We start from the raw sequence: 23,930 nt of genomic DNA, 5'->3' as shown, positions 1-23,930 counted from the left end.
AGGTCCCTGAGATAAAAGACATTTCTTCGATGAGACTAATCACATGGAAAAATGCAAATGAGGTTTCCAGTGGCCTGAAAGTCATATAAGTTTGAGAGGTAAGGCTCGTGAGCTAACAACCTGGTTTTGGGTTTCTCCACATCCTATATGCGAGTTTGGCAAACCAATCTAACCTATCTCATCTATTAAACTGAGATCAGTAACAGACGAGAACTGCTTGCTGTACATCTTTAAAAAGATAAGCTTTGTAAAAACGAACTTAAAGGGCACAGGCGTGGAGAAACAGAGGATCTGGAGCGTAAAGTCGGCCTTCCCTACAAGAGCCTGCACCGTAATAAAATAAAACCTGAAGCATATCCCCTGGGAGAGCGTCGGCCTCTTTAAGTCTCCAGAGCCGCCCCTCGCACACACGCGGTCGGCAACGGCTCAATCAGCCTTTCCCGGAAGGAGCGGATTCCGTTTCCGCCGGCAGATCTTCGCAGTGGGTGTGGCCGCCAGAATCCGCCCCCACAGACTCTGGGCGGCCCTCCGTCACGCGCATGCGCCCGAGGCGGGGCCGGAGACCGGAAGTTCGGGGGCGTGGCGAAGCGCTCCAGACAAGCCGGCTCTCCGCTTTGAGGCCGTGGGGGGGCTGGGGGTGCGCGCCCAGTGCGCGCTCGTTCGCGCGGCCGGCTGCGTACAGTAGTGACGGCCGCGCGGGAGCGGTCACATGACCACAGCGGCTGCCTGTACAGTAAGAACCCAATATGGCAGCGGCGTTAGCAGTGGCAACAGCAGCAGGACCGGCCGCCCCGTAGACCCCCCCCCTCCCACTGCGCGCCTCCGCGGCCGCCGCTTGGCTGAGTTGCTTCTCCGCTCCGACTTCCCCTTTCTCCCACCTTTCCCGGCACCGCGGGAAAAGCAGTGCAGGGCGCAGCAAGCAAGGGAAGGCAGCCGGAGCCGGGGCACGGAAGCCTCCCAGTCAGTTCAAGACCCGACATGAGGGAAAAGGGCCGTAGGAAGAAGGGCAGGACCTGGGCGGAGGCCGCCAAGACGGTAAGAGGAGGGAGCAGAGGGGAAGGCCGGTGGGCGCTCGTTTTTCTCGCCGGCGCCTCGTCGCAGGAGAAGGGAGGTCGCTTGGCCCCGCGACCGGGCCGAAGGGGCACGAAAGCGCGCGCAGAGGGCGGCGGTTAGGGTCGCGCTGGCGAGCCCTAAGGAGACCGAGGCGCCGGCGCGAGGGGTTGGCCGCGCGCCTGCCGCTTCTCCCGGGGGCTGCGACTGGACCCCTCGGTGTTGCGAGGTTGCCTGTCGGGGTTCACGTCGCTGTCGCTCCCACACTGCTAGCCCTTGCTTCGGCACCGTGTGTTGTGCTTGCCCAGTAACCGGTTCTTCTCCCTTGTGCGCCTTGGAGAGCCCCGATTGGATGCAGACAGGAGCAGGCTTGTGCGTGCATCCAGCCCCGGAAAGGAGAGGGGAGCGCTGGAGCTCGGTGGCGTTTCCCCGCCGAGGCAACCGTGCCACCAGACCCGGGCCCCCCCCGCTTATCTGGCTCTGGGAGCCAACGAGAGGTCACGAGGCTTTTGTGTTTGCCGTCCGAGCTGAAAGTGCAGGAGGTGTTTAGAAACGAAGTAACAGGTGGGACTTGGAGAATTTTTTTTTCTGTTTCCGTAGAGACCTACTCTGAATAAGGCAGCAATGCATGGCGGGACGTGTAGTTTACCCTGCCTTCACTTTTATTTAGCCAAAGCGAAGGTGGACCGACGAAATTGTGATTTGTGGGCACCCCACCTCCCCCGTGCGCAATTTTGTTATAAGGAATTTAGAAGTCATTTAAAAATAAGTATTAGCGAGAAATCTTGTTTTGGAAAAAAAGTTTAAAACGTGTAGTTTTGAAGAAACGGAACTTTAAGGAGAAATTGAAATTTCATCATTGAAAGTGTAACAGAAAAATAACAGGACATTAACTTTAGTAGCATTAGCATTTCAACCTCTTTTATAAATGGACAACATAGTATAGGTCCTAATAAGTGAACCTTTGCAGGCTATAAGGTGTATTTTCCCCTTAAAAAGTGTGTGTGTGTGTTGTGTGTGTGTGTGTGAGAGAGGGGGGGGAGAGGGGGAGGGGGGTGGGGAGAGGGAATGAGAGAGAGAGAGAGAGAGAGAGAGAGAGAGAGAGAGAGAATGTTTGTGGCGTGTGGGGTGGGGCACGTGGGGATGGCCATGGAGCACATAGAGAGGATCAAACTCAGGTCATCAGGCTTGGTGGCCAGCACTTTTACTTACTGAGTAATCTTTCTGGTCCTGGTTTATTTATTAATTTATTTTCTGGTTTTCCGAGACAGAGTTTCTCTGTGTAGTCCTGGCAGTCCTTGAACTCACTGTAGAACACTGTAGATTACTCTTTCCTCTAAAAGACAGATCAGGCTGGTCTCGAACTCAGAGTTCTCCTGACTCTTCTCCCGAGGTGCTGGGATTAAAGGCATGCACCACCATTGCCCTGTTCCTGGTTTTTGTTTTTTTTATGAGACTTTCAGAATTCAATGTTCATCATGGAGAAATTTAGAAAAATATGAAGAAGAAAATAAGAACTCAGTCGGTTCACTCTTTTGCTGCCTAATCTTACTTGTTTCTCCAAATCTGAGTCATATTATTTATTCAGTCTATATTTTGTTTTGTAAACCCTGTGCATGTCTTTTGTTGAATGTTTTCTCTATATACATTATTTACTTACTTTTGGGGATACAGTCTCACATAAATGATTGCCTCATGCAGCAGTCCTCTTCCCTTTGCCCCGTGAATGCTGGGATTACAGGCTTGCACCACCATGCCCACTTCTATGGGTTGCTGAGGATAGAACCCACGGCATCATGCATACTAGGCAAATGCTCTTCCAGTTGAGCTACACCCAGCCCACTTAGAATCTGTCTTTGTGACTGTACTGGTAGGTTCCTCTAAGAAAAGACAACTATAGAAATAATTTTTTGGTGGGGAAGAGATTTTCTTCCACAGAAACTCTACTTTCTACTTCAGGGACACCTCAAGATTGCTTCCTTTTAATAAAGGAGAAGGTGCTATTTTAGTTATGAGTATGCAAATCTCGAAATTAATTATGTGAATTAATTTTACTTATTTATTAGGCTTTAGTTTTTTGAGACCAGGTTTCACTTTGTAGCCTAGGCAGCAGGCCTTAGCACTGGAAGTGGTAAGATTACAGGCATCTCAGCAGTCTCTATATCTTTTTTTTTTTATTTTTTGTGGTGGACTCTTTCTGTTTCCCTGCCTATTTAGTGCATTGTATTATCCAGGCCTTAAACTTGAGGTGATTTCTTGCCTCAGCCTCTCAAGGACTGGAATTATAGGCACATACTGCCATGTCTGATTAAGTCTCTACAGTACTTTGTGCATTATGATCTTTCTGGGTTAGCTAGTTTAATGATTTGGAGATTGTGACAACTAGGAAGAATAATTTTACATCTCTTTAATTTCTTGAAATAATAAATTAGAACATTTGCTTATTTTTGTGCCCCAGATACCTATGTGAGAAATAGTGCTTTAAAAGATAGAAAATAGGCTGAGGAGATGACTCCGTGTGCAAGAGCACTTGTATTTGAAGGCACCTTTACATATCTCCTCCCCATTAAAAAAATTCACTTATTTTAGTTTTCTGCTTCTTTTTTGGGGGAGGAATGTTTATGTGTGTGTCTGGATGTGCATGTGGAGGCCAGAGGTTGATATCAGGTGCTTTTCTTAGTTTTTCTCCATTTTATTTACTGAGGCAAGGTCTCTCTAGTAACTGGAAGCTTGCCAGTTGGTCTACATGTGTAGCTGGTCAGCTTGTCCAGGGCTTCCCCATCTCTACTTTCCAAGCCCTAGTATTATAATATAGAGCCACCATGCATACCTGAACTTAAGTTTTTAGAAATTTATGTGTATGTGTATTTTGTCTGCATATCTGTACCACATGCATCCCCGGGCTTAGTAAGTGGTGTCTGGTCCCCTGGAACTGCAGTTACAGATGGTTGTGAGCTGCCATGTGGGTGGTGGGAATGGAACCTTGGTCTACTGGAAGAGTGCCTTAATCCATTGAATTATCTTTGTAGCTTTCATACCCTGATTTATTTTCTTCGTGTTCTAAGTGTGAACTCTGGGCCTTGTTGCTTGTGCTGTAATTGCTTTAACCATTGAACCATTTACCCACTCCTCTGTCCTGTTTTTATATTTCTGTCCTGAAAGCCCACATACCTCCTACCTTGTTGAAGGTAAAAAAGATAATAAAATCTATTTTGGATATTTAAGTTAAAAATTTCTAGAGGGCCATGTTGAGGCAGAGTTGTTATCCAGCATCATTTGGGCAGAGGCAGACATTGTTAACAAGGCCAACTTGGGTAGGTAGCCAGCCTATTATTCCCACCCCACCCCTCGAAAAGATAGTGCAAAAAATAATTTCTACAAAAGGAGCTACTGCTATATTTTCTAGATTATGAAGAATTGAGAAAAATCTCAAATTTGCAGAGCTGCTTATTGACTTTTGTTTTTTTTAAAAAATTTATGTGCATTGGTGTTTTGCCTCCATGAGGGTGTCAGATCCCCTAGATCTGGAGGTACAGACAGCTGTGAGCTGCCATGTGAGTGCTGGGAATTGAACCTGGGTCCTCTGGAAGAGCAGCGTGTGCTCTTAACCACTGCACCATCTCTCCAGCTCTCTCTTGCTTTGCTTTTTTGAGACAGGATTTCTCTGTATATCCTGGCTGTCTAGGAACTTACTTTGTAGACTAGACTGGCTTTGAACTCACAGAGATCATTTTGCCTCTGCCTTCCAAGTGTTGTGTTTAAAGATGTGGGCCACCACTGCCCACCTGCCAACTACTTTTTCTTTTTCTTTTTTTTTTTTTCTTTTTTCGAGACAGGGTCTCTCTGTGGCTTTGGAGGCTGTCCTGGAACTAGCTCTTGTAGACCAGGCTGGTCTCGAACTCTCAGAGATCCACCTGCCTCTGCCTCCCAAGTGCTAGAATTAAAGATGGGTGCCACCACTGCCTGGCTTTTTTATTTTTCTTCCGCACGACTGTTTGTAACTCCAGTTCCAGGAGACCTGACACCAATGGCAAAAACACCAATGTACATAAAAAATAAAAATAAATTAAAAAATTTAACAGAAAGTAAAGAAATTGATCAGTACATGGTGGGGTGGTGATGGAGCACACCTTTAATCCCAGCACTCAGGAGGTAGAGTTAGGTAGATAGACATCTGTGAGTTAAACTCTAGCCTGGTCTACAGAGGGAGTTCCAGGACAGCCAAGGCTACACAGAGAAACCCTGTCTTGAAAACCCACACAAAATGATCAAAAAATGATTCAAAAACCTGCCTTGTTGTTTTACAAAAGAATTTTGACTACCCCTCTACTTCCATATTCTTTTTTTTGTTTTTGTTTTTTGTTTTGTTTTTTTTTTTTGTTTTTTCGAGACAGGGTTTCTCTGTGGCTTTGGAGGCTGTCCTGGAACTCGCTCTGTAGACCAGGCTGGCCTCGAACTCACAGAGATCCGCCTGCCTCTGCCTCCCGAGTGCTGGGAGTAAAGGCGTGCGCCACCAACGCCCGGCTTACTTCCATATTCTTACCACATGGGAGTTCATCATTCTAAAGTTTCTGATATTGTATATTTATTTTTGGTGCACTGTGACTCATTATGTTTTTAGTTTTGTCCCAGGTTATTGAATGTGGTAAACTTAAAACTTTTTCAATGTGACTTAAATAGTGTCACTTCCTTTAAATCAAATATAGAAGTCCCCATGGTGTCTCATGTCTATAATCCAAACTCGCAGCAGAGTCAGAAACTCAAGGCCAGCTTCAGCTACATAAAGTGAGCACAGCCTGGGTACATGAAGCTCCTTCATAAACAAAACAAAAAACAAACCAAATGCTGTAACATTTACATAAACATATCATTGAAAAAACATGAGTAGAAGTAATTAAATTTCAAATTTCGCCAGGTGGTAGTGGCACACGCCTTTAGTCCCAGCACTCGGGAGGCAGAGGCAGGCGGGTCTCTGTGAGTTTGAGGCCAGTCTGGTCTACAAGAGTTAGTTCTAGAACATCCTCCAAAGCCATAGAAAAACCCTGCCTCTCCCCCCCAAAAGAAGAAGTAGTTAAATTTCACATGTCTAGACTAAAATACTAAAAATGCTTAGTTTGGAGCTGGAGAAATGGCTCAGTGTAAGAGCACTTGTTTCTCTTGCAGAGGACCTAGGTTCAGTTCCCAGCATCCACATGGTGACTCACAACCATCTAAAACTCCAATTCTAGGGGATTCAATGCCCAAGATATACTTCTTAAAACTAGGTCCTACCTTACTGAGTGGTGGGTGGTGCCTGCCTTTAATCCCAGCACTGGGAAGGCAGAGGCAGGTGGACCTCTGTGAGTTGGAGGCCAGCGTGATCTACAGAGTGCAGGAGAGGCAGGACTACACAAAGAAACCCTTAATTAGGCCCTGCCTCTTCTGCTATCTTACAATAAAGCTTTCAGATTGCAGATCCATCAATCAATTTACCCCTTGATGAAGTCATGCCTTCACGGTCCATTCCCTTTGCTGGATCCCCTCTCCTCCACTTGAACACTGACTTATTAGGAACTAAGTCTCCTTTTGGGGAGACACTTTATATTAGAATTATAATGGTATCTGTGTTGTCATGTACTAAGAATATTCTATGGCCATTAAGCACCTAAATGACTTGTGATTAAGAACTGCATTTAACATTAATTTAATTTTAATTACTGCTAACAATAGCTAGTGGCTATTATTACATAATACAGAGCTAAAGTAATTTCCTGTTTTTACTGACTATTGTAATATTCTACCCCCTACCTCCAGTATTGGGGGTTGAACTTAGGGCCTTGTGTTTGCTAGTTAGGTGCTACATCCATAGTGTCATGCTCCTGACCCTTATTTTAAGTTTTGAGACAGTCTCAAAGTTGCCCATGCTGGACTTGAGTTTATTGTGTAGCCCAGGCTGGTCCTGCATCAGTCTTCTGAATAGCTGGGATTGCAGATGTACTCCAACATGCCTGACTATTTGGGTTTTTTGCCAGTAAACTGGGCTATTCAGATCTTATCTTTTGTCTTTATTTTCTGTCTAATTTCCTGATCTTTAAAACTTAGTTTTTATTTATATGTATGTGTTTGTCTCTCTGTGTGTAGGTCATGTGTATGCAGGTACCTGCAGAGTCTACAAGAGGGTATTAGGTACTCGAAGCTGGAGTTAGAGTATCCTGGAATGGGTGCTGCGATCCAAACTTGGGACCTGGAAGAACAAAATATTCTTAACCACTGAGCTCTCTCCAGTCCCTATTTCCTGTCTGTCTGTCTAAAGATACTTACCTCCCCAGTGTTGGGATTTCCATCATGTCAGTTTCTGAGGGGTTTGTTTGTTTGTTTGTTTGTTTGTTTGTTTGTTTTTTGTATTTTTTTTTCCCCCAGACAGGGTTTCCCTGTTTGGCTTTGGAGCCTGTCCTGGAACTTGCTCTTGTATACTAGGCTGGTCTCAAACTCACAGAGATCCTCCTGCTTCTGCCTCCCAAGTGCTGAGATAAAGACGTGCACTACCACCGTCTGGCTTGAGTAATAATATAATTTGTTGTATTTATTACAGATCTGTTTTCCTATTTTGTCTTTTGAATAGATTGATGGAGATTTTTCTTCTTTGTACAGATTTTAATTTGTGTTTGATGTGTGTACAAAAAAAGAAGATCCGAGGACAATTTTTGTAAGTTAGTTCTCTCCTCCTGTGGGTTCCATGGATTTTGTAGATTAAACTCAGGTTGTCAGGCTTATTTGGCAAAGGCATTTTATCTACACTTACCCATCTTATTGGTCCCTGTCTTGTGCATGTGCTCAAGTGGGAACCCCCCAACCCTCCCCCCATGTGTGTGTAAGTGTGTGTGTAAGACTTACTTTTATTTATGTGTGTGTCTATATGAGTGTATACCGTGTGTGTAGGTACTCACAGGCCAGAAGAGGGCATTTGATCTCTTGAAACTGGAGTTATATACAGGTGTTTGTGAGCTATCTGACATGAGCAGGAAGTGCTCGTGACTGCTGAGCAATCTCCACCCCTGCACATATATATTTAATGTTAATGTAATCAAGTTGATCAATCTGATAGGGATGTCCTTCTGTATGCTGTGAATATGAGTTACCTTTATTGGTTGATGAATAAAGCTGTTTCAGCCAATGGCCAGGAAGAATATAGCTAGGTGGAAAATCCAGAGATGGAGAGAGAAGGCAAAGTCATGCAGCCGCTGAAGGAGTAGAATGCTGGAGCATTACTGGTAAGCCACAGCCTCGTGACAATACACAGATTAATAAAAATGGGTTAATTTGGAAGAGAGAGCTAGCCAGTAATATGTTTGAGCCATTGACCAAACAATTGTAACTAATATTAAGCCTCAGAGTGTTATTTCATAAGTGGCTGTGGGAACCTATATGTCAGAAGAGAGACCAGTCCAGTGGGAATGGTCGAAACTGAGAAAAACCTCCAACTACATCAGTCTTTACCATTTCTTCTTTCTGTGTTTTGGGAATCTCTTTTTGTTTTTTTGTTTTACTTTGAGACAGGGTTTCTCTGTATTGTCTTGGAGGCTGTCCTGGAACTCGCTTTGTAGACCAGGCTGGCCTCAAACTCAACAGAGATCCTCCTGCCTCTGCCTCCCAAGTGCTGGGATTAAAGGCATGCGCCACCAACGCCCGGCTGTTTTGGGAATCTTAAGAAATACTTTTCAGATCATTAAGAGATTATAAATTGTGGATTGGGGATGTAGCTCAGTCTGAAGACTGCTCGCCTAACGCAATGAATTGATTCTATGCTTGGCACTGAATAGTTTCTTGGCTTAAACTCAGTGTGTTGCTTTACTCTAGTATGTGCTTAAGAGGTGGAGATAGGAGAATCAAGGGTTCAAAGTTATTTTCTGCTTCATGATAAATTTGAGACCAGTCTGGGCTTGAGACCCTTTGGAAGAGGGTTTTTGGAGGGGGAGAAGAAGAGGGAGGAAGGGGGATATTAAATGATTTTATTTTTTTAGATTTTGAAACAGAATCTCATGTAGTCCAGGCTATCCTCAAACTTGCCATGTGTTTTGAACTCCTGATCCTCCTGAATGCTGAAATTACAGGTGGGTACCACCATGACAGGTTTATGTGGTGTTGGGACTCATGCTGTGCTAGGAATGAAATCCAGGGCTTCCTGCATGCCAGCCAAGCAATGTCTCAGCTGAGCTCATCCCTAAGCCTCCTTCTGGAGTCTAACTCACTGATGTTTGAATTATTCAACACCTGGCTTATTGGTTGCAAATAAATTGTTCCTGTGGATGGTGTTAGTGCTTTCTGCTTCCTTCTTTCTTAGTTTTTTTTTTTTTTTTTTTTTTGGTTTTGAAATTGGGTCTTACTTTGTAACCCAGGTGGGCCTGGTATTTAGCATACATCCCAGGTTGATCTCCAGACCAAACAGTCAGTATGAGCCATCAACTTAATCCCAGAGAAATACATGAAAATGCTATATGAAGTTTTCCTTGTTGTGTACATTTTGTATCTATGTAAAAAGAGATGGGTAAAATAGAGAAATAATTTTTATTCTAGTAGAGTTAACACCAGAGAGGCTGAGGCAGATTTGCCAGGAGTTGGGAGCCAATATGGGTTATATAATAAATTTTAGGCCAGACTGGGTTATATTGTGAGTCCTTGTTTCAAAAAACAAACAGAACTAAAAAATCAAAATGCTGTGAACTGTGTATGAAAGAGGATAGGGGGCAAGCAGCCTTTACGAGTTAAGTGAGCATTAGTTAAGTGCCAGCAAAGACTAGACAGTGACTCGAGGACCACAATGCTCAGATAAGTCCATATTCTCAAGTGACACTCTGATTTTCACAGCTTGGTCTTCTTCCTTCCTTCCTTCCTTCCTTCCTTCCTTCCTTCCTTCCTTCCTTCCTCCCTTCCTCCCTTCCTCCCTTCCTCCCTTCCTCCCTTCCTCCCTTCCTCCCTTCCTCCCTTCCTCTTGATTTTTTGAGACAGGGTTTTTCTGTAGCTTTGGAACCTGTCCTGCAACTCACTCTGTAGACCAAACTGGCTTTGAACTCTCAGAGATCCACTTGCCTCTTCCTACTGAGTGCTGGAAATAAAGGAGTGCACACCACTACTGCCTGGCAGCTTGGTCTGTTTTTAAGAGGGCCAGTTAATTTGCTTAGAACCCTAACCTAAATTTGATAATAAAATGTACAGTCATGAATAAGAATAAATATGTTATTACAGCTGTATAATGGTAAGTTAATAAAATTTTGAGAGTGTTCGAGGAACAGGGTCCAATTTAATAGACCTCAGTGTTTAAAAATGATGGGTAAGGCTGGAGCGATGACTCAATGACTAAACATGAAATGCTCTTGTGGAGGACCCAAATTTGGTTCCTAGCACCCATGGCTGGCAGTTCACAACTACCTGTAACTCCAGCTTCAGGAAGGTCCAACTCCTTGAGTCTGCAGACACCTGCATTCGCATGTACACACACATGAATGTATGCACAGTCCCTTCCCCTAGTAAAAAAGTGAAAATCTTAAAGATGATGGGTAAATAATTATGGATGAATAATATGTAAGATCATTGCAAAATGAGGCATAAGTTCAGAAGAAGGGAGATTTAAAAAATGTTATACTGGTGTTTGCCTTTGAGTATTGTGATGTATATTGGAAGAGAAAGGCTAAAAAGGTAGAGGGTTGCTGGGTGGTGGCGCACGCCTTTAATCCCAGCACTCGGGAGGCAGAGACAGGTGGATCTCTGTGAGTTCCAGGCCAGCCTGGTCTGCAAGAAAGCTAGTTCGAGGACAGCCTCCAAAGCCACAGAGAAACCCTGTCTCGAATCCCCCCTGCCCCCCAAAAAACAAGGTGGAGGGTTGAAAAAATTGGCCTGTTTTTATTCTAGGAATAGCTTTTTTTTTTTGGTATCTTTTTCTTCATCTTTTTCCCTCCTTTTGGTTTTGTCAAGACAAGGTTTCTTTTATTTTACATAGAATAATAGCTTTTTATACAGGAGATAGCATATCTGTTTTAGGTTGGTTGGGCCATGTGTGGGATTTTTGTAGAGGTCTGGAAAGTCTAGTGTAACTGGCTGTTTATTTCTTTCCTTGGCCTTCACATTGTTTTCATTTTACATTTCTCCTACTCACATGTATTACACATGAAGTTCTCCAATTAAACTTTTTTCTCAAATTCTGTTGGTCTCCTGGAGTGTAAGGAGGTTTAGTGCAGTTCTTTCACAGAATGAAATTGTACCATTTCTTTATTACTGTTATTTGTTTGTGTTTATTTGGTGAGGTAGAGTCTTGCAATATAGCCTTAACTGGCCTGGAACTTGCTATGTAGGCCAGGCTGGCCCGAGTGCTTAGATTTTAGTTGTTAGTTACCATGCCTGGCTTACTTATCTTTAGTGTTTTTACTAGTTATCTTAAGTATACACAATAATGGATTACATTACAACCTTTTCATAAATGTACTTGATGGATTTTTTAAATGATTTTATCCGTTCTTGTCTCTTCCTACTCCTGCTGGTCACCTTCCTCTTCCCTACTGGTCCTCCTACTTTGTTTGTCGTTAACAGTTTGGCCCAGTGAGCTTTCCTTTGGGTTGCTTACAGGTGCATGGATGAGGGGTTATTTACAGGATTGGGGGCACCTTCCCATTGTAGCCATGAAAGAAAATGCCCCATTCCTCCTCTAGCAGCCATTAACTGCCAGAGAGTCTCAGGAACAGGTTGGGTCACACAGTCTGCTCCCTGCTTGTTGGATCGTTTTGAGTTCGGGTGTCTCACACTAGTCTAGGCTGACCTCAAATTCCTGTTGATCTTCTGGTCTCAACCGCCTTAGCTGTGGTCATAGGTGTGAGCCACCTCACTTTGTCTGCTCTAGAGAATAGAGTATACCTACTTCTCCTCTCATATGTTTAGAACCACTCTTTTACTTATCACCTGTATATTGTGTCATTGTCTTATACTACAAATTAGAAAGCCCATGAAAGATTATAATTTTGCATATAACCATGGAATATATGCATACATATTTTGTCTTTTTTGTTTTTCCACACAGGGTTTCTCTGTAGCAACCTTGGCTGGCTGTCCTGAAACTCTTTGTAGACCAGACTGGCCTCAAACTCAGAGATCCTCCTCTGCCTCCTAAGTGCTGGGATTAAAGGCATGCACAACACCTGGCATGGAAAAGAATTTTTAAAGTTCATGAGACTAGCTTATTATATTATGCTTACTATATATTTGCTCTTTATGATTTCTAAAAAAATTATTATTTTATGTGTATATATATATATATATTTTTTGCCTGTATGCATGTTTATATCCATGTTCATGTCTGGTGCTTTTGGAGGTCAGAAGAGGGCATTGAATTCACTGGAACTGGTATTAAAAACAGTTGTGAGCTGCCATGGTAGATGCTGGGAATTGAACCAGAGTCTCCTGGAAGAGCAGCCAGTGAGTTTTCTTGACCTCCGAACCATCTCTCCAGCCTTCAACTCTATATTATTTTTGTGTTATACATATTTTTTGAGATAGGGTTCTCATGTAACCTGGAATTCCCTATGCAGTCAAGCATGACCTTGAACTTCTGATCCTTCTGCCACTGCCACCTAAGTGCTGGAGTCTGTCATTGTGTCAAATTTGTTCTCATCATTTATTGTTGAGATTCTGATAGTATTTCTTTTCTGCCTTGAAAACTTAGCTATTCTTTTAGAGCATTGTCTCCTAGCAACAGACTTAGTTTCTTTTTGTGGGAGAGATCCCTGATCCCACTTCCAGGTTTGGTAATTCTGTAAGAAGAAACATGGGCTCAGCTTTTAGTCATAATAATAGTTGTCATTTATTATGGCAAAGAATTTAGTTCAAAAGCAGGGTATGGTACATGGGCCTATGCTCTCAATACTTGGGGTATATGGAAGCAGGGTTTGGATTGAGATCTTGTCTCAAGGAATAAAAAGGGGGAAAAAAACAACAAGAAACCCCTGGAAGATGATTGGCTTGGTTAAATTCGTGCAAGCATGAGGACCTGAGTTTGGATCCTCAGCACCCACATAAAAAGCCAGGTGTGGTAGTGTATGCTTGTAATCCTAGGGTTGGGGAAGGAAGACAGGCAGATCCCTGGAATTCACTGGCTAACAAGTGAGCTCCAGGCCTAAGAATGTCTCAAAAAGGAAGGTGGAGAGCTGCTAAGGGAAATATACTTGTGGTTAACCTTTAGCATCCACCCACAGATACACATACATGAACGTGTATTTACATACAGAAAATTCAGATTGAAGTGAGTAGATGGAAAAATATGCTTGAGGTGAAATTTGGAGGAAGGTTTCAAGTGTTTCTGAGTAGGATCACACTGTAGTTAGTTCCTCCAGGAATGAATTATAATAGTAAAATGTTGTCTGTCATAAAACAGTGCCAAGGAGTTCCTGTTGAACAGGTCAGCATATATCACGATTCCCTATTTCTAGAAGGAAAGCAGATGTTCACATAAATCTCATGAATTGTATAGGAACATTTCTCTCTAGATCCAAGTTCCAATACACCCGTCAATGACAAGTTCTTGGAAGCAGGACAAAATAAGGACAGCTATAGACCTGTTCTGTTCTTACCTTTCTGCACATATTCTATGTAAGAATAACTACCTTTTTTTTCATTTTTTAAATTTAAATTAGAAACAAGCTTGCTTCACATGTCAATCCCAGCTCCCTCTCCCTCCCCTCCTACTCCGCTCTCCCCACCAGGTCCCCCAGCCTCCCTCCCAATCCCCACTTGGATCCCCAGAGAGGGTGAGGCCCTCCATGGGGGAGTCTCGAGAGTCTGTCATTTTATCCAGGGCAGGGCCTAGGCCCTCCCTCCAAGAGTCCAGGCTGAGAGAGCATCCCTCATTGTGGGATGGGCACCCAAAGTCCATTGACTTTTTAAAATGATTTTTGGTTTTTCAAGATTGTTTCTCTGTGTAGTTCTGGCTGTCCTGGAAATGCTCTGTAGACCAGACTGGGCTTGAACTCCAGAGATCCGTCTGTTTCTGCTTTCTGAGTGCTGGGATTAGTGGCATGCACCACCACTGTCTGGCAAAGATAACTTTATTTTTAAAAAAGTGTGTGTGTGTGTGTGTGTGTGTGTGTGTGTGTGTGTGTGTGTACGCGCATGCAAGTGTCTACTTCTGCACCTGCGCCTGCACCTGCGCCTGCAGAGATCAGAATTATTGTATCCCCCTGGAACTGGAGTTATATGTAGATAGTTGTGAGCTGCCTGACATAGATGCTGGGAAATGAGGAAATGAACTTGGGTCCTGCTGGAAGAACATTTTATTGTGCTTCTAACCACTCAGGCATTTATCCAGCTTTAGGGAATAACTTTATTTTATTTTTATTCCAGAAAGGTGTTTTGTTTTGGATAAGATCTAACCCAGACTGGTTCTTTCTGCCTTAGCCTCTAGAGTGCTGGTATTCCAGACATGTGCCACTATACCTGGCTGGGTATTTTTGCTTGGTATAGATTTTAAGATTGATAGTCTATTTCTTCCAGTACTTAAAAAAAATTACTGACCAGTTGTCTTGAGGCCTTTGTTTCCAATGAGACACATATAGTTGTATAGTTTTGAGATAATTTTTTCTAAATATATTACGGAAGTTTTCATGGTGATAAGGGTTTTTAAATATAACTTATTTTTAATTTTATATACATTGGTATTTTGCCTACATGTGTGTCTGTGTGAGGGTATCAGATCCCCTGGAACTGTAGTTACAGTTGTGAGCTGCCATGTGGGTGCTGGAAATTTAACTCTGGTCCTGGAAGAGCAGCCAGTGCTCTTAACCACTGAGCTATATCTCCAGCCCTGGAAAATGTTTTTTTTTTTTAAAGATTTATTTATTTATTACATATACAGTGTTCTGCCAGAAGAGAGCACCAGATTGAATTGTAGATGGTTGTGAGCCACCATGTGGTTGCTGGGAATTGAACTCAGGACCTCTGGGAGAGCAGTCAGTGCTCTTAACCTCTGAGCCACCTCTCCAGCCCAGAAAATGTTTTTTTTTTCAAAGATTTATTAGGTAGATAGTTTTCTGCCTGCATGTATGCCTGTAATCCAGAAGAGGGCCCCAGATCTCATTATAGATAGTTGTGAGCCACCATGTGGTCGCTGGGAATTGAACTCAGGATCTCTGGAAGACCAGCCAGTGTTTTTATGACATGATTGCTCAGCTTTTTATCTCAATACATGCTTTTTGTTATTTGTATTAGGAATAAATTGCTAAGCCATAGTTTTTGCTTTTTTTAAAGACTAGAACAGACTGTAAGCATTTCGGGCTGGATGGGGCTGGGATGGGTCAGGTATTCTGGCACTAGGGAGCCACAGGATACTGAGTGTTACACAGCTCAGATGGAAAGGTATCCTGGAGCTCTGGAGCCAAGGACCACCACAGGTTGCAGTAAGCTTAGCTGCTTACAGCCCAGCCTCAGGGCTTCCCCAGTGTATCGGCAGGACGGGGTCTTCCAGCTGAGGATGTTCGCTCAGAGTAGCAGTTTTGCAGTTTTGCTTGGCAGGAGGTTTCTCGGGCAAAGTTGCTACAGTTCAGCTCTGCTTCTGGAGAGCGCGCTCTGCCAAGGTAAGGTTTCCAGGGCAAATGTTACAGCCCTGCTCTCTCTGCTCTGCTCAGAGTCGCCTCTGCTCCATCGCCGCCACAAAAGATCTTCACCCAAAGCTCATCCAAGGGGTTTATTGGAAGGAAGAATCCAGGAGAATGGCTGCCCTCTTGCCAGAGTGGCAGAGGACAGCCGGGTAGCACGAACAGAAACAAGCTGAACAGACACAGGGTTTATATTTATATAGGGCTTCCAGGGTGGGGATTGGTCTGATTTCAGTGCTGAGCTCAAATTGGCTAGAGCTCTGCTCGAGGATTGGTTAGTTTTCTGCACAGGATTAGGGTCTGATTTGGCTCTGGTTTCAAGGCCAAAGTGTGTTTCTTTCTCTGGTCCTTTTTAGCCTTTTGGCTCCAATTTCAGAGTCAGGGTACATTTCTTTGGTTCTGGTTGCAGGACCAAAGTGTGTTTCTTTGGCTCTGCTCAGGGTGTGTTTGACTGGCCCCTTTTCCCTACACAGACTATCTTTGAATTCAGTGTATAACATAGGGTGATCTGGGTTCAATTCTCAGCACCCACATGACAGCTCACAACTGTTTGTAACTTCAATTCTAGGGGATCCAACACCCTCACACAGACATACATACATACAGGCAAAATACCAGTGCACATAAAATTTGAGCTCTTGATCTTCTATAGCCCTCATGTGCTGATATTGCAGGTGTATATACCACACCCAGGTTTTTGGGATTTGGAGTTCTAGCCCAGAGCGTTCTGCATGTTTGGCAAGCATTCTGTTAACTGAGCTGTATCTTCAGCCATGTAAGAGTTCTTCATATATTCTAGAGTCTGCATGCATGTTCTTACCACATAGATCCACAGGTAAACAATGTCTACAAAGACTTTTGTATGGTTTTTGTTTCTGTTTTTATTCTCCCCCACCTCCAGACAGGATTTCTCTTTGTAGTCCTGGCTGTCCTGGAATTTACTCTGAAGACCAGACTGGCCTCATTCTTTATGTCTGACAGCCTCCCAAGGGCTGGGATTGAAGGTGTGCATCACCACTGCCCAACTGTTTTCATTAGTGTGTAACTCTACCAACAGTACATGAAATCACTGCTTTTGCCATGTAATACTTTCTCAGGCTAATGTATTTATTGTGTTTTTTTTTGCTTAAAAGATATTAGAGCTTTGATATTCAATTATGATTAAATATTACCATAAATAATCAGAAGTTTACAATGTAAGCAAATGTATTTCCACCTGAAATATTTCTCACAAAATTCTAATTATTTTTGTGTTTTTGATTGTTTGATTTATCAACATTTCTTCCTTTTACTAGTTTCTCTCTAAATATTAGGGGTGTGTGTTTTGCTTGTTTTTGAAACAGTCTTGCCATCTCTCACAGGTTAACTTGGAACTCAAGACTCTTTTGCCTCCGTGTGTGATCCTGAATATTCTCTGTCTGTCTGTCTGTGTCTCCCTCTCTCCCTCTCTCCCCCTCTTCTCCCTCCTCCTTCCAGTGCTTTCTTTGAATAAGTATTTTCTCTTTTTTTTTTTTTTTTTTTTTTGGTTTTTTTGAGACAGGGTTTCTCTGTGGCTTTGGAGGCTGTCCTGGAACTCGCTTGGTAGTCCAAGCTGGTCTCGAACTCACAGAGATCCGCCTGCCTCTGCCTCCCGAGTGCTGGGATTAAAGGCGTGCGCCACCAACGCCCGGCTTTCTCATTTATTTTTGTGATAATGTTTTCCAACTGGCTTTTCTTTAGACTATGTTTATGAATGTATGCATGTTACTTCACATAGTACTAGCTTTATCACTTTTATGTCAGAATTGCAAATATTTTACTACATGTGTCTTGTTGGAAAGTAGACTTAAAGGTAGAACCCATCAAAGGGAATGTTTGGTTACACAAAGCAGAAAGCTCTAGGTTAAAATAAAAACTTGTATATAACAGAAATGACAAACAAGGAGAAAACTTTTAATCTTTCCACTCAGTGCCACTGTTGTTGATAGTATAACTTACCCTTTTTAATTTAATACTACCCTCCTCCTCCTTGAGTAACCTTGTCTTGTTTGTGGCATCATTAGTATGTAACAGTCACTGACCTTGAAGAAGTAACACTGGTTACTTTGAAGGAGTGCTTCTTTCCTTTGGGTGAAATCTAGCACAATTCATTAGACATAGGAAGAGTATGGCTTGAGTAGGGAGTACTGATATTAGAATGTCATCATAATGGAATTTAGAAACTTGTTAATGTAAAAGCAACTTGAAAGTTATATTATTTTCCCCTTGGCTTTTTTGTTCAAGTTTCCTCTCATCCTCCCTCCCTGCCTCCCTCCCTCCCTGCCTCCCTCCCTCCCTCCCTCCTTCCCTCTTTTTCTCTTTTTGGAGATAGGGTGTCTTTGTGTAACTCTGTTTGGCCTAGAACTCACAGAGATCTGCCTGCTTCTGCCTCCTGAGTGCTGGGATTAAAGGTGTGCACCACCACTGCCTGGCTAGTTCTGTGTTCATTTTGAAGTGCCTATATTCCTTTCTTTCTCCTTCTGCTATTCCTCCCTACCTTCCAACAGGATAGTATAGCTTTCCTGTGTAAAGTTCAGTTTTCTGAGCTCTCATTTATAGTGTTTGTATATAGTGAGTTTGGTAAATGAGGGAGCAGCATCTTGGCTTTATTTTGTTCCTTAGTTTCAAATATCAAATATCAGGTAGTAGAAGTTTGGATGGTGAAGCAGTTGTCAAAACTGTACCTGTTCCTGTTAGGGTCAAAATTTGGAATGATTAGGATCTCCTCTTGTCTTGGTTTGGAAATTAATTTCTGTCATTGGCAAAGTAGTTGGTTGACTCCCATTCCATATTTTGATGTTCTAGGAATACTTAAATGTTAGTTGTTGCCCCTGGATGCCAATTCACTGTTAAACCTGCTGAATCTGATGCTTTTCCTCCTGATTAAATGGAGTCTTGAGTTCTGATAGCTAGTTAAAACAATTTTGTTGCTGAAAAACAGAATGTTTCTATTAACCTTGCAGTTTGGACATTGTTGACCACTGTAATAACTTCAGAATAAATTTGGTCTTTTTAAAAATGATATTTTTAGCTGAGCGGTGGTGGCGCACGCCTTTAATCCCAGCACTCGGGAGGCAGAGGCAGGCGGATCTCTGTGAGTTCAAGGCTGGGCTGGACCGATAGCCTCCAAAACAATACAGAGAAACCCTGTCTTGTAAAAACAAAAACAAACCAAAAAAAAAAAGATATTTTTATGTGTTTGAGAGTTTTTCCTCAACACCTGGTGCTATGGAGGCAAGAAGAGGGTGTTGGATTCCTTCATACTGGTGTTGGGAGTTGGACCTGGATCTTCTGAGAAAGAATCCATTGTTCTTTGCTGCTGAATTCTCTCTTCAGCCCAGTTTGTCTCACTGTTTTTTTTTTGGGGAGGGGGGGGTCAAGATAGTTTCTCTGTCGCTCTGGCTATCAAACTCTGTAGACCAGGTTGGCCTTGAATTTCAAGTGCTGGAATTAAAATCCTGTGTCACCACACTTGACTCTTTGACATTTTTTGAGAGCACTAAAATGTTCTTGGTTTTCTTCAGTCCCATTAGTCATCTGGTCTATTTGGTAGTTTTTCTTCATTGGCTTTTAGGCATCTTGTGTGTCTTGTGTAGCACAGACTTCTGAAACCTTCTCATTCTGCATATATTTTGGTTGCTCTCCATGACTGTGAAAGTATTAGTTACCCTGTTTAAGGCTTTTTGGTCAGTAAATAATTCTTACAGCAGGGGCAGACATTTAGGGATTATTATATTATTAACATTTTAAATGTAAAATGAAATGATTCAGGTTATTCAAAATTCAGAGTCATCCATCTTTGCAGTTCTAGAAAATATTTATTAGATCATTGATACTTTAAATACTGTTTTTCCTTTTGTTTTGCTTTGCTTTGTTTGCAATAGGGCCTTACTATATAGCCCTGGCTCACTTGGAACTTATAATGTAGATCAGGCTGGCCTGGAACTCACAGGGATATCCAGTGCCTGCTTCTGGTTAAGGAGTAATATTAGTTAAGTACTTTAAGAACCTGTTTATTGCCCTTGAGTTCTTTCTCTCTTTTTAAAAAAATTATTTTTATTTCATGTGCATTGTTGTTTTGCCTGCATATATGTCTTATGTGAAGGTGTTGGGTCCCCTGGAAGTAGAGTTACAAACAGTTCTGAACTGCCATGTGGCTTCTGGGAATTGAACCTGGGTCCTCTGGAAGAGCAGTAAGTGCTCTTAACAGCTGAGCCATCCCTCCATTCTGCTCTTGAGTTCTTTATACTGTTGATCATTTAAAAATATTTGTTTATGTATTCTATGTATGTGAGTGCTATTTGCATGTATACCTGCATGATGGAAGAGGGCATCAGACAGAAGGCATCAATCAGATCCCCTTATAGATAGTTGTTGTCTGCTACCATGTGGGTGCTGGGAGTTAAACTGAGGACCTCTGGAATAGCAGGCACACAGTGTGCCTTTAACCACTGAGCCATCTCTCTAGCCTTGTTCTGTTGATTTTAACTTGTGTTTTCATTTTTAATCATAGTGTCATAAGAGTAGTTTGTAAATTGTGTTTTGTAGTTTGAAGGGTTCCAGTAGAATTTTTTTTGTAAGACAGACACTGCCCTCCTGTGGTTAGAATAAGGTAGCTGTTTTGGAAACTTGCTAGCCTACATTGAGCTTGTGGTTAAAAAAAATATGATATGCCTCACTTGGCATCATTCCCCCCTTCAACAGTTTTCCTCACGTTACCTTAGTAAATCTACACAACGAAGGGTTAGTTTTTCTGCTCAGAAATATTTTGATTTTTCTTCAGTATTTTTTTCTGGTATATGCACATATTTTTTCATTCTTTTTATTTTCGTAGGGGAATTAAGATAATTAAATATAACCTAGGCAGTGGTGGTGCACATTTTTAATCCCAGCATTCAGAAGGCAGAGGCAGATGGATATCTGAGTTTGAGCCCAGCCTGATCCCCAAAACAAGTCCAGGTCAGCCAGGTCTGTTATACATAGAAACCCTGTCTTGACCTCCTCCCTCCCAAAGATAATTAAATATAAACTAAAGATGTTATCAAAAGGAGAAATTGCCTTTCTTTGTTATTAGTACTTATTTGTGAGGTCATATGTAAGAGCCACTTCTCTTCCTCTCCCGTGTGGGTCTTGGGCGTTGAACTCAGGTCATTAGACTTGGCAGCAGGTGTCCTCACCCGCTGATCTACCTCACCATCCCAGGTCCTGTTTTTGCTTTGTTGCCCAGCTGTCATGGAACTCATTATGTAGCCCAGACTAATACTGAATTTGCTGCAGTATTCCTGTCTCTCCTAAGTGTTGTAATTACTGGCACCAATCACTTTGAGGGGTGGACAAACTCTACATATGTAGTCTAGGCTGGCTTCTAACTCTTGGCACTGCTGCCTCACCTTCTGAAGTGCTGGAATCACAGTCACATAACATTCTGTTCAGCTTAACCAAAGTACTGTTGCATGTAAACAAAAGTGTTTTACTTATGATATTTTACTCTTTTTTTGTTTTTTGTTTTTTTTTGCAGTATAGTGTAATTTCTGAACAGGAGTCATTTTTTTTCCATTTCAGTTAATTAATTTGTGAAACAGCTCTGGGGCTGTCCTAGAACTCACTTTCAGACCAGACTGGTCTCAAACTCACAGACATCCAACTTCCTCTGCCTCTGAGAACTGGGGTTAAAAGGCATGCATCACCACACATGGCTCAAGGGGCTGATTTTATGAGTTTTGGAATTTATGATTATTTTCTATTTCTGTTTGGTTTGTTTAATTAGTAAAACTCAATACATCTTTTGTTATTTATAGTGAAAACTGCAGAAAAAAACAAGAGGCTGATAGCCCAAGGAAAGCATACTCTTGTTAACTTCATCTGAGTAATGCTAATGAAATTTTTGATGAAGCTGACATCAGAGATAGAATTTGGCAAAGATTTTGGTGAGGAGAGGCAATCCTGCTTCAGCATTCTGAGTGCTGGGGTTAAAGACATGCATCACCATTTCTTTTTCTTTTAAGATTTATTTATTATGAATACAGTGTTCTGTCTGCATGTCTGCCTACAATCCAGAAAGGGCACCAGATCTCATTATGGATGGTTGTGAGTCACCATGTGGTTGCTGGGAATTGAATTCAGGACCTCGGGAAGAGCAGCCAGTTTTCTTAACCATTGAGCTGCCTCTTAAGCTCGAACCACCATTTCTTGAAGCAGAGTTACTTGTGTCTCATAATCTTAACATTTGGGTCTGTTGTATGTAATTTGTCTTTTGTGAGTTCTGTTGAGAGTGATTTCACATTATATATTTTGACATTTTGATGCTGTTAGGATCACACAGTCACGAGGGGCCAGGGATATGTCTCATTGGATAGAGTGGTGCATCACATATAAGAAGATCTGGAATTCATCTCTAGCATAAACCAGATGGATGTAGATTGTCTGAAATCATAGCACTGGGGAGGTGGAGAGAGGAGGATCAGAAGTTCAGGGGCAGGGAGTTTATGGGCAATCTGGGCTAGAGAGAAAATCTGTCTTTAAACCAAACTAAAGGAAAATATCAAATGCTTCTTTAAATCCTTTGGGGAAATTTTTTGTTTTGAAATAAGGGTCTTACTGTATAGCCTTGACTGGCCTTGAACTCACAGAGATCTGCCCTCCACTACTTCCAGTGCTGGGATTAAAAGAATGTGTTAACCATGCCAGGCATTATTAGCTTTAATTCCTAAGTTTCTACCAATCTTCTTGCATACTAAATTTCAGAATATCTTTTTTTTTTTGTTTTACAAGACAGGGTTTCTCTGTATTGTTTTGGAGGCTGTTGGTCCAGCCCGGCCTCGAACTCACAGAGATCCGCCTGCCTCTGCCTCCCGAGTGCTGGGATTAAAGGCGTGCACCACCACCGCCCGGCGTAAATTTCAGAATATTTTAATTTTTAGAATTCTTGCAGCTATCTGCATCTATTTTGGATTTATGTCAGCTAGAGGTTAGTTTCAAAGTGTGGTCTTTAACACTGCTATGTTGCTTGGGTAGATATAGAGAGGAACAGAACAATGACATACCCCAGAGCCTAAAAGCAAGTTGGAAGAATTCTCTTCCTCTGTAAGAATAGGAAGAGCTCCCTTTACTATGCTTCAGAGCAAAAATGACAAGATTCGTCTTGGATCACTTTCTGTTTTAGTGTGCTCTTGCGTTTCAAGTTGCTGTTGAGGTTGGGCCAAGAGGTTGTAGAGAAAACAAAACCAGGAAACCTACTTCAGACTATACTGTGTTTTTTCTAATTGTGGTTTCCTTTTATCTGTTACCATTTTCAGTGTCCTCAATTATTGATTCCACTCATTCTGTCCAGACTTTAGTTAAATTTAATGAGAAAGACAGAATAAACTAACTTTACTGTCTTTATTGCATCTACAACACTGACATTTTTTAATGGAGCATGGATTTAGCTGGGCATGGTGGTGCATGCCTTTAGTACCAATACTTAGGAGGCAGAGGAAGGTGGATCTCTAATTTCGAAGCCAGCCTGGTCTGCAAAGTAAGTTCCAGTTCCAGGACAACCAAGGCTATTTTACACAGAGAAATCCTACTGGGGTGGTGGAAGGAAGCATGGATTTAATTTAACTTATAGTTTGAGGGCATAGTTCATCATAGTGGGGAAAACATGTTGGTAGGGATGTGAGCTAATACTACATTTACAGTCAGCAGAGAGAGTGGTATTCCACAGATGTAATTTTAATATAGCTATAAATATATGTTCATTTATTTAAGAATTTATTATGTGTCCATGTGGTAGTAGTATTTGATAGAAATGGAAAAACAAAAAAAAATTTTTTTGAGACAGGATTTTCTCTGTGTAGCCCTGACTGTCCTGGAACTCACTCTGTAGACTAGGCTGGCCTTGAACTCACAGAAATCTACCTGCCTCTGTCTCCTGAGTTCTGAGATTAAAGGCATGTGCCACTATATTGCACTAAAGTAGATAATCTTAAAATGTATACAATGGTGGGTTATGGGAATGGAGACTAAAAGTAAGCAATAATATGAATAATTGAAGTGTTACTTTTAGCCTTTGGATCTATTTCTGCTTGAGAATTTGACTTGTTATTTGCTATTGGGAAAGATTTGGGTGAAGTCTCTATATATGTATGTTTTAGATCTAATTATTGACATAATAATAGACAATTATAAGAATGAGAACTTAAGGGGCCTGGAGAAATGACTCAGAGGTTAAGAGCATTGGCTGCTCTTCCAGAGGTCCTGAGTTCAATTCCC

General features: G+C 42.1%; 1 protein-coding gene across 2 annotated transcripts in view; it reads left to right on the top strand.

Annotated features, from left to right (window-relative positions):
* The first annotated feature begins 651 nt into the window (after window positions 1-651).
* The window catches only part of Asxl2 (ASXL transcriptional regulator 2), a 78,309-nt gene continuing 55,030 nt past the window's right edge, over window positions 652-23,930 (top strand). The window contains exon 1 of one of the 2 annotated variants that reach the window (XM_021232399.2): window positions 652-1,035. In XM_021232399.2, coding sequence (XP_021088058.1) covers window positions 979-1,035 — 57 coding nt within the window. In that variant the 5' untranslated portion in view covers window positions 652-978. The remainder of the gene's footprint in view (window positions 1,036-23,930) is intronic. The other variant, XM_005079112.4, reaches the window with a different exon arrangement.

This window comes from Mesocricetus auratus, unplaced genomic scaffold (genome assembly GCF_017639785.1).
Source record: "Mesocricetus auratus isolate SY011 unplaced genomic scaffold, BCM_Maur_2.0 Super-Scaffold_100024, whole genome shotgun sequence".
In the NCBI taxonomy this organism is placed as follows: Eukaryota; Metazoa; Chordata; class Mammalia; order Rodentia; family Cricetidae; genus Mesocricetus; species Mesocricetus auratus.
The sequence above is the reverse complement of the archived record's forward strand: the minus strand, read 5'-3'. Positions and strand labels throughout refer to the sequence as shown.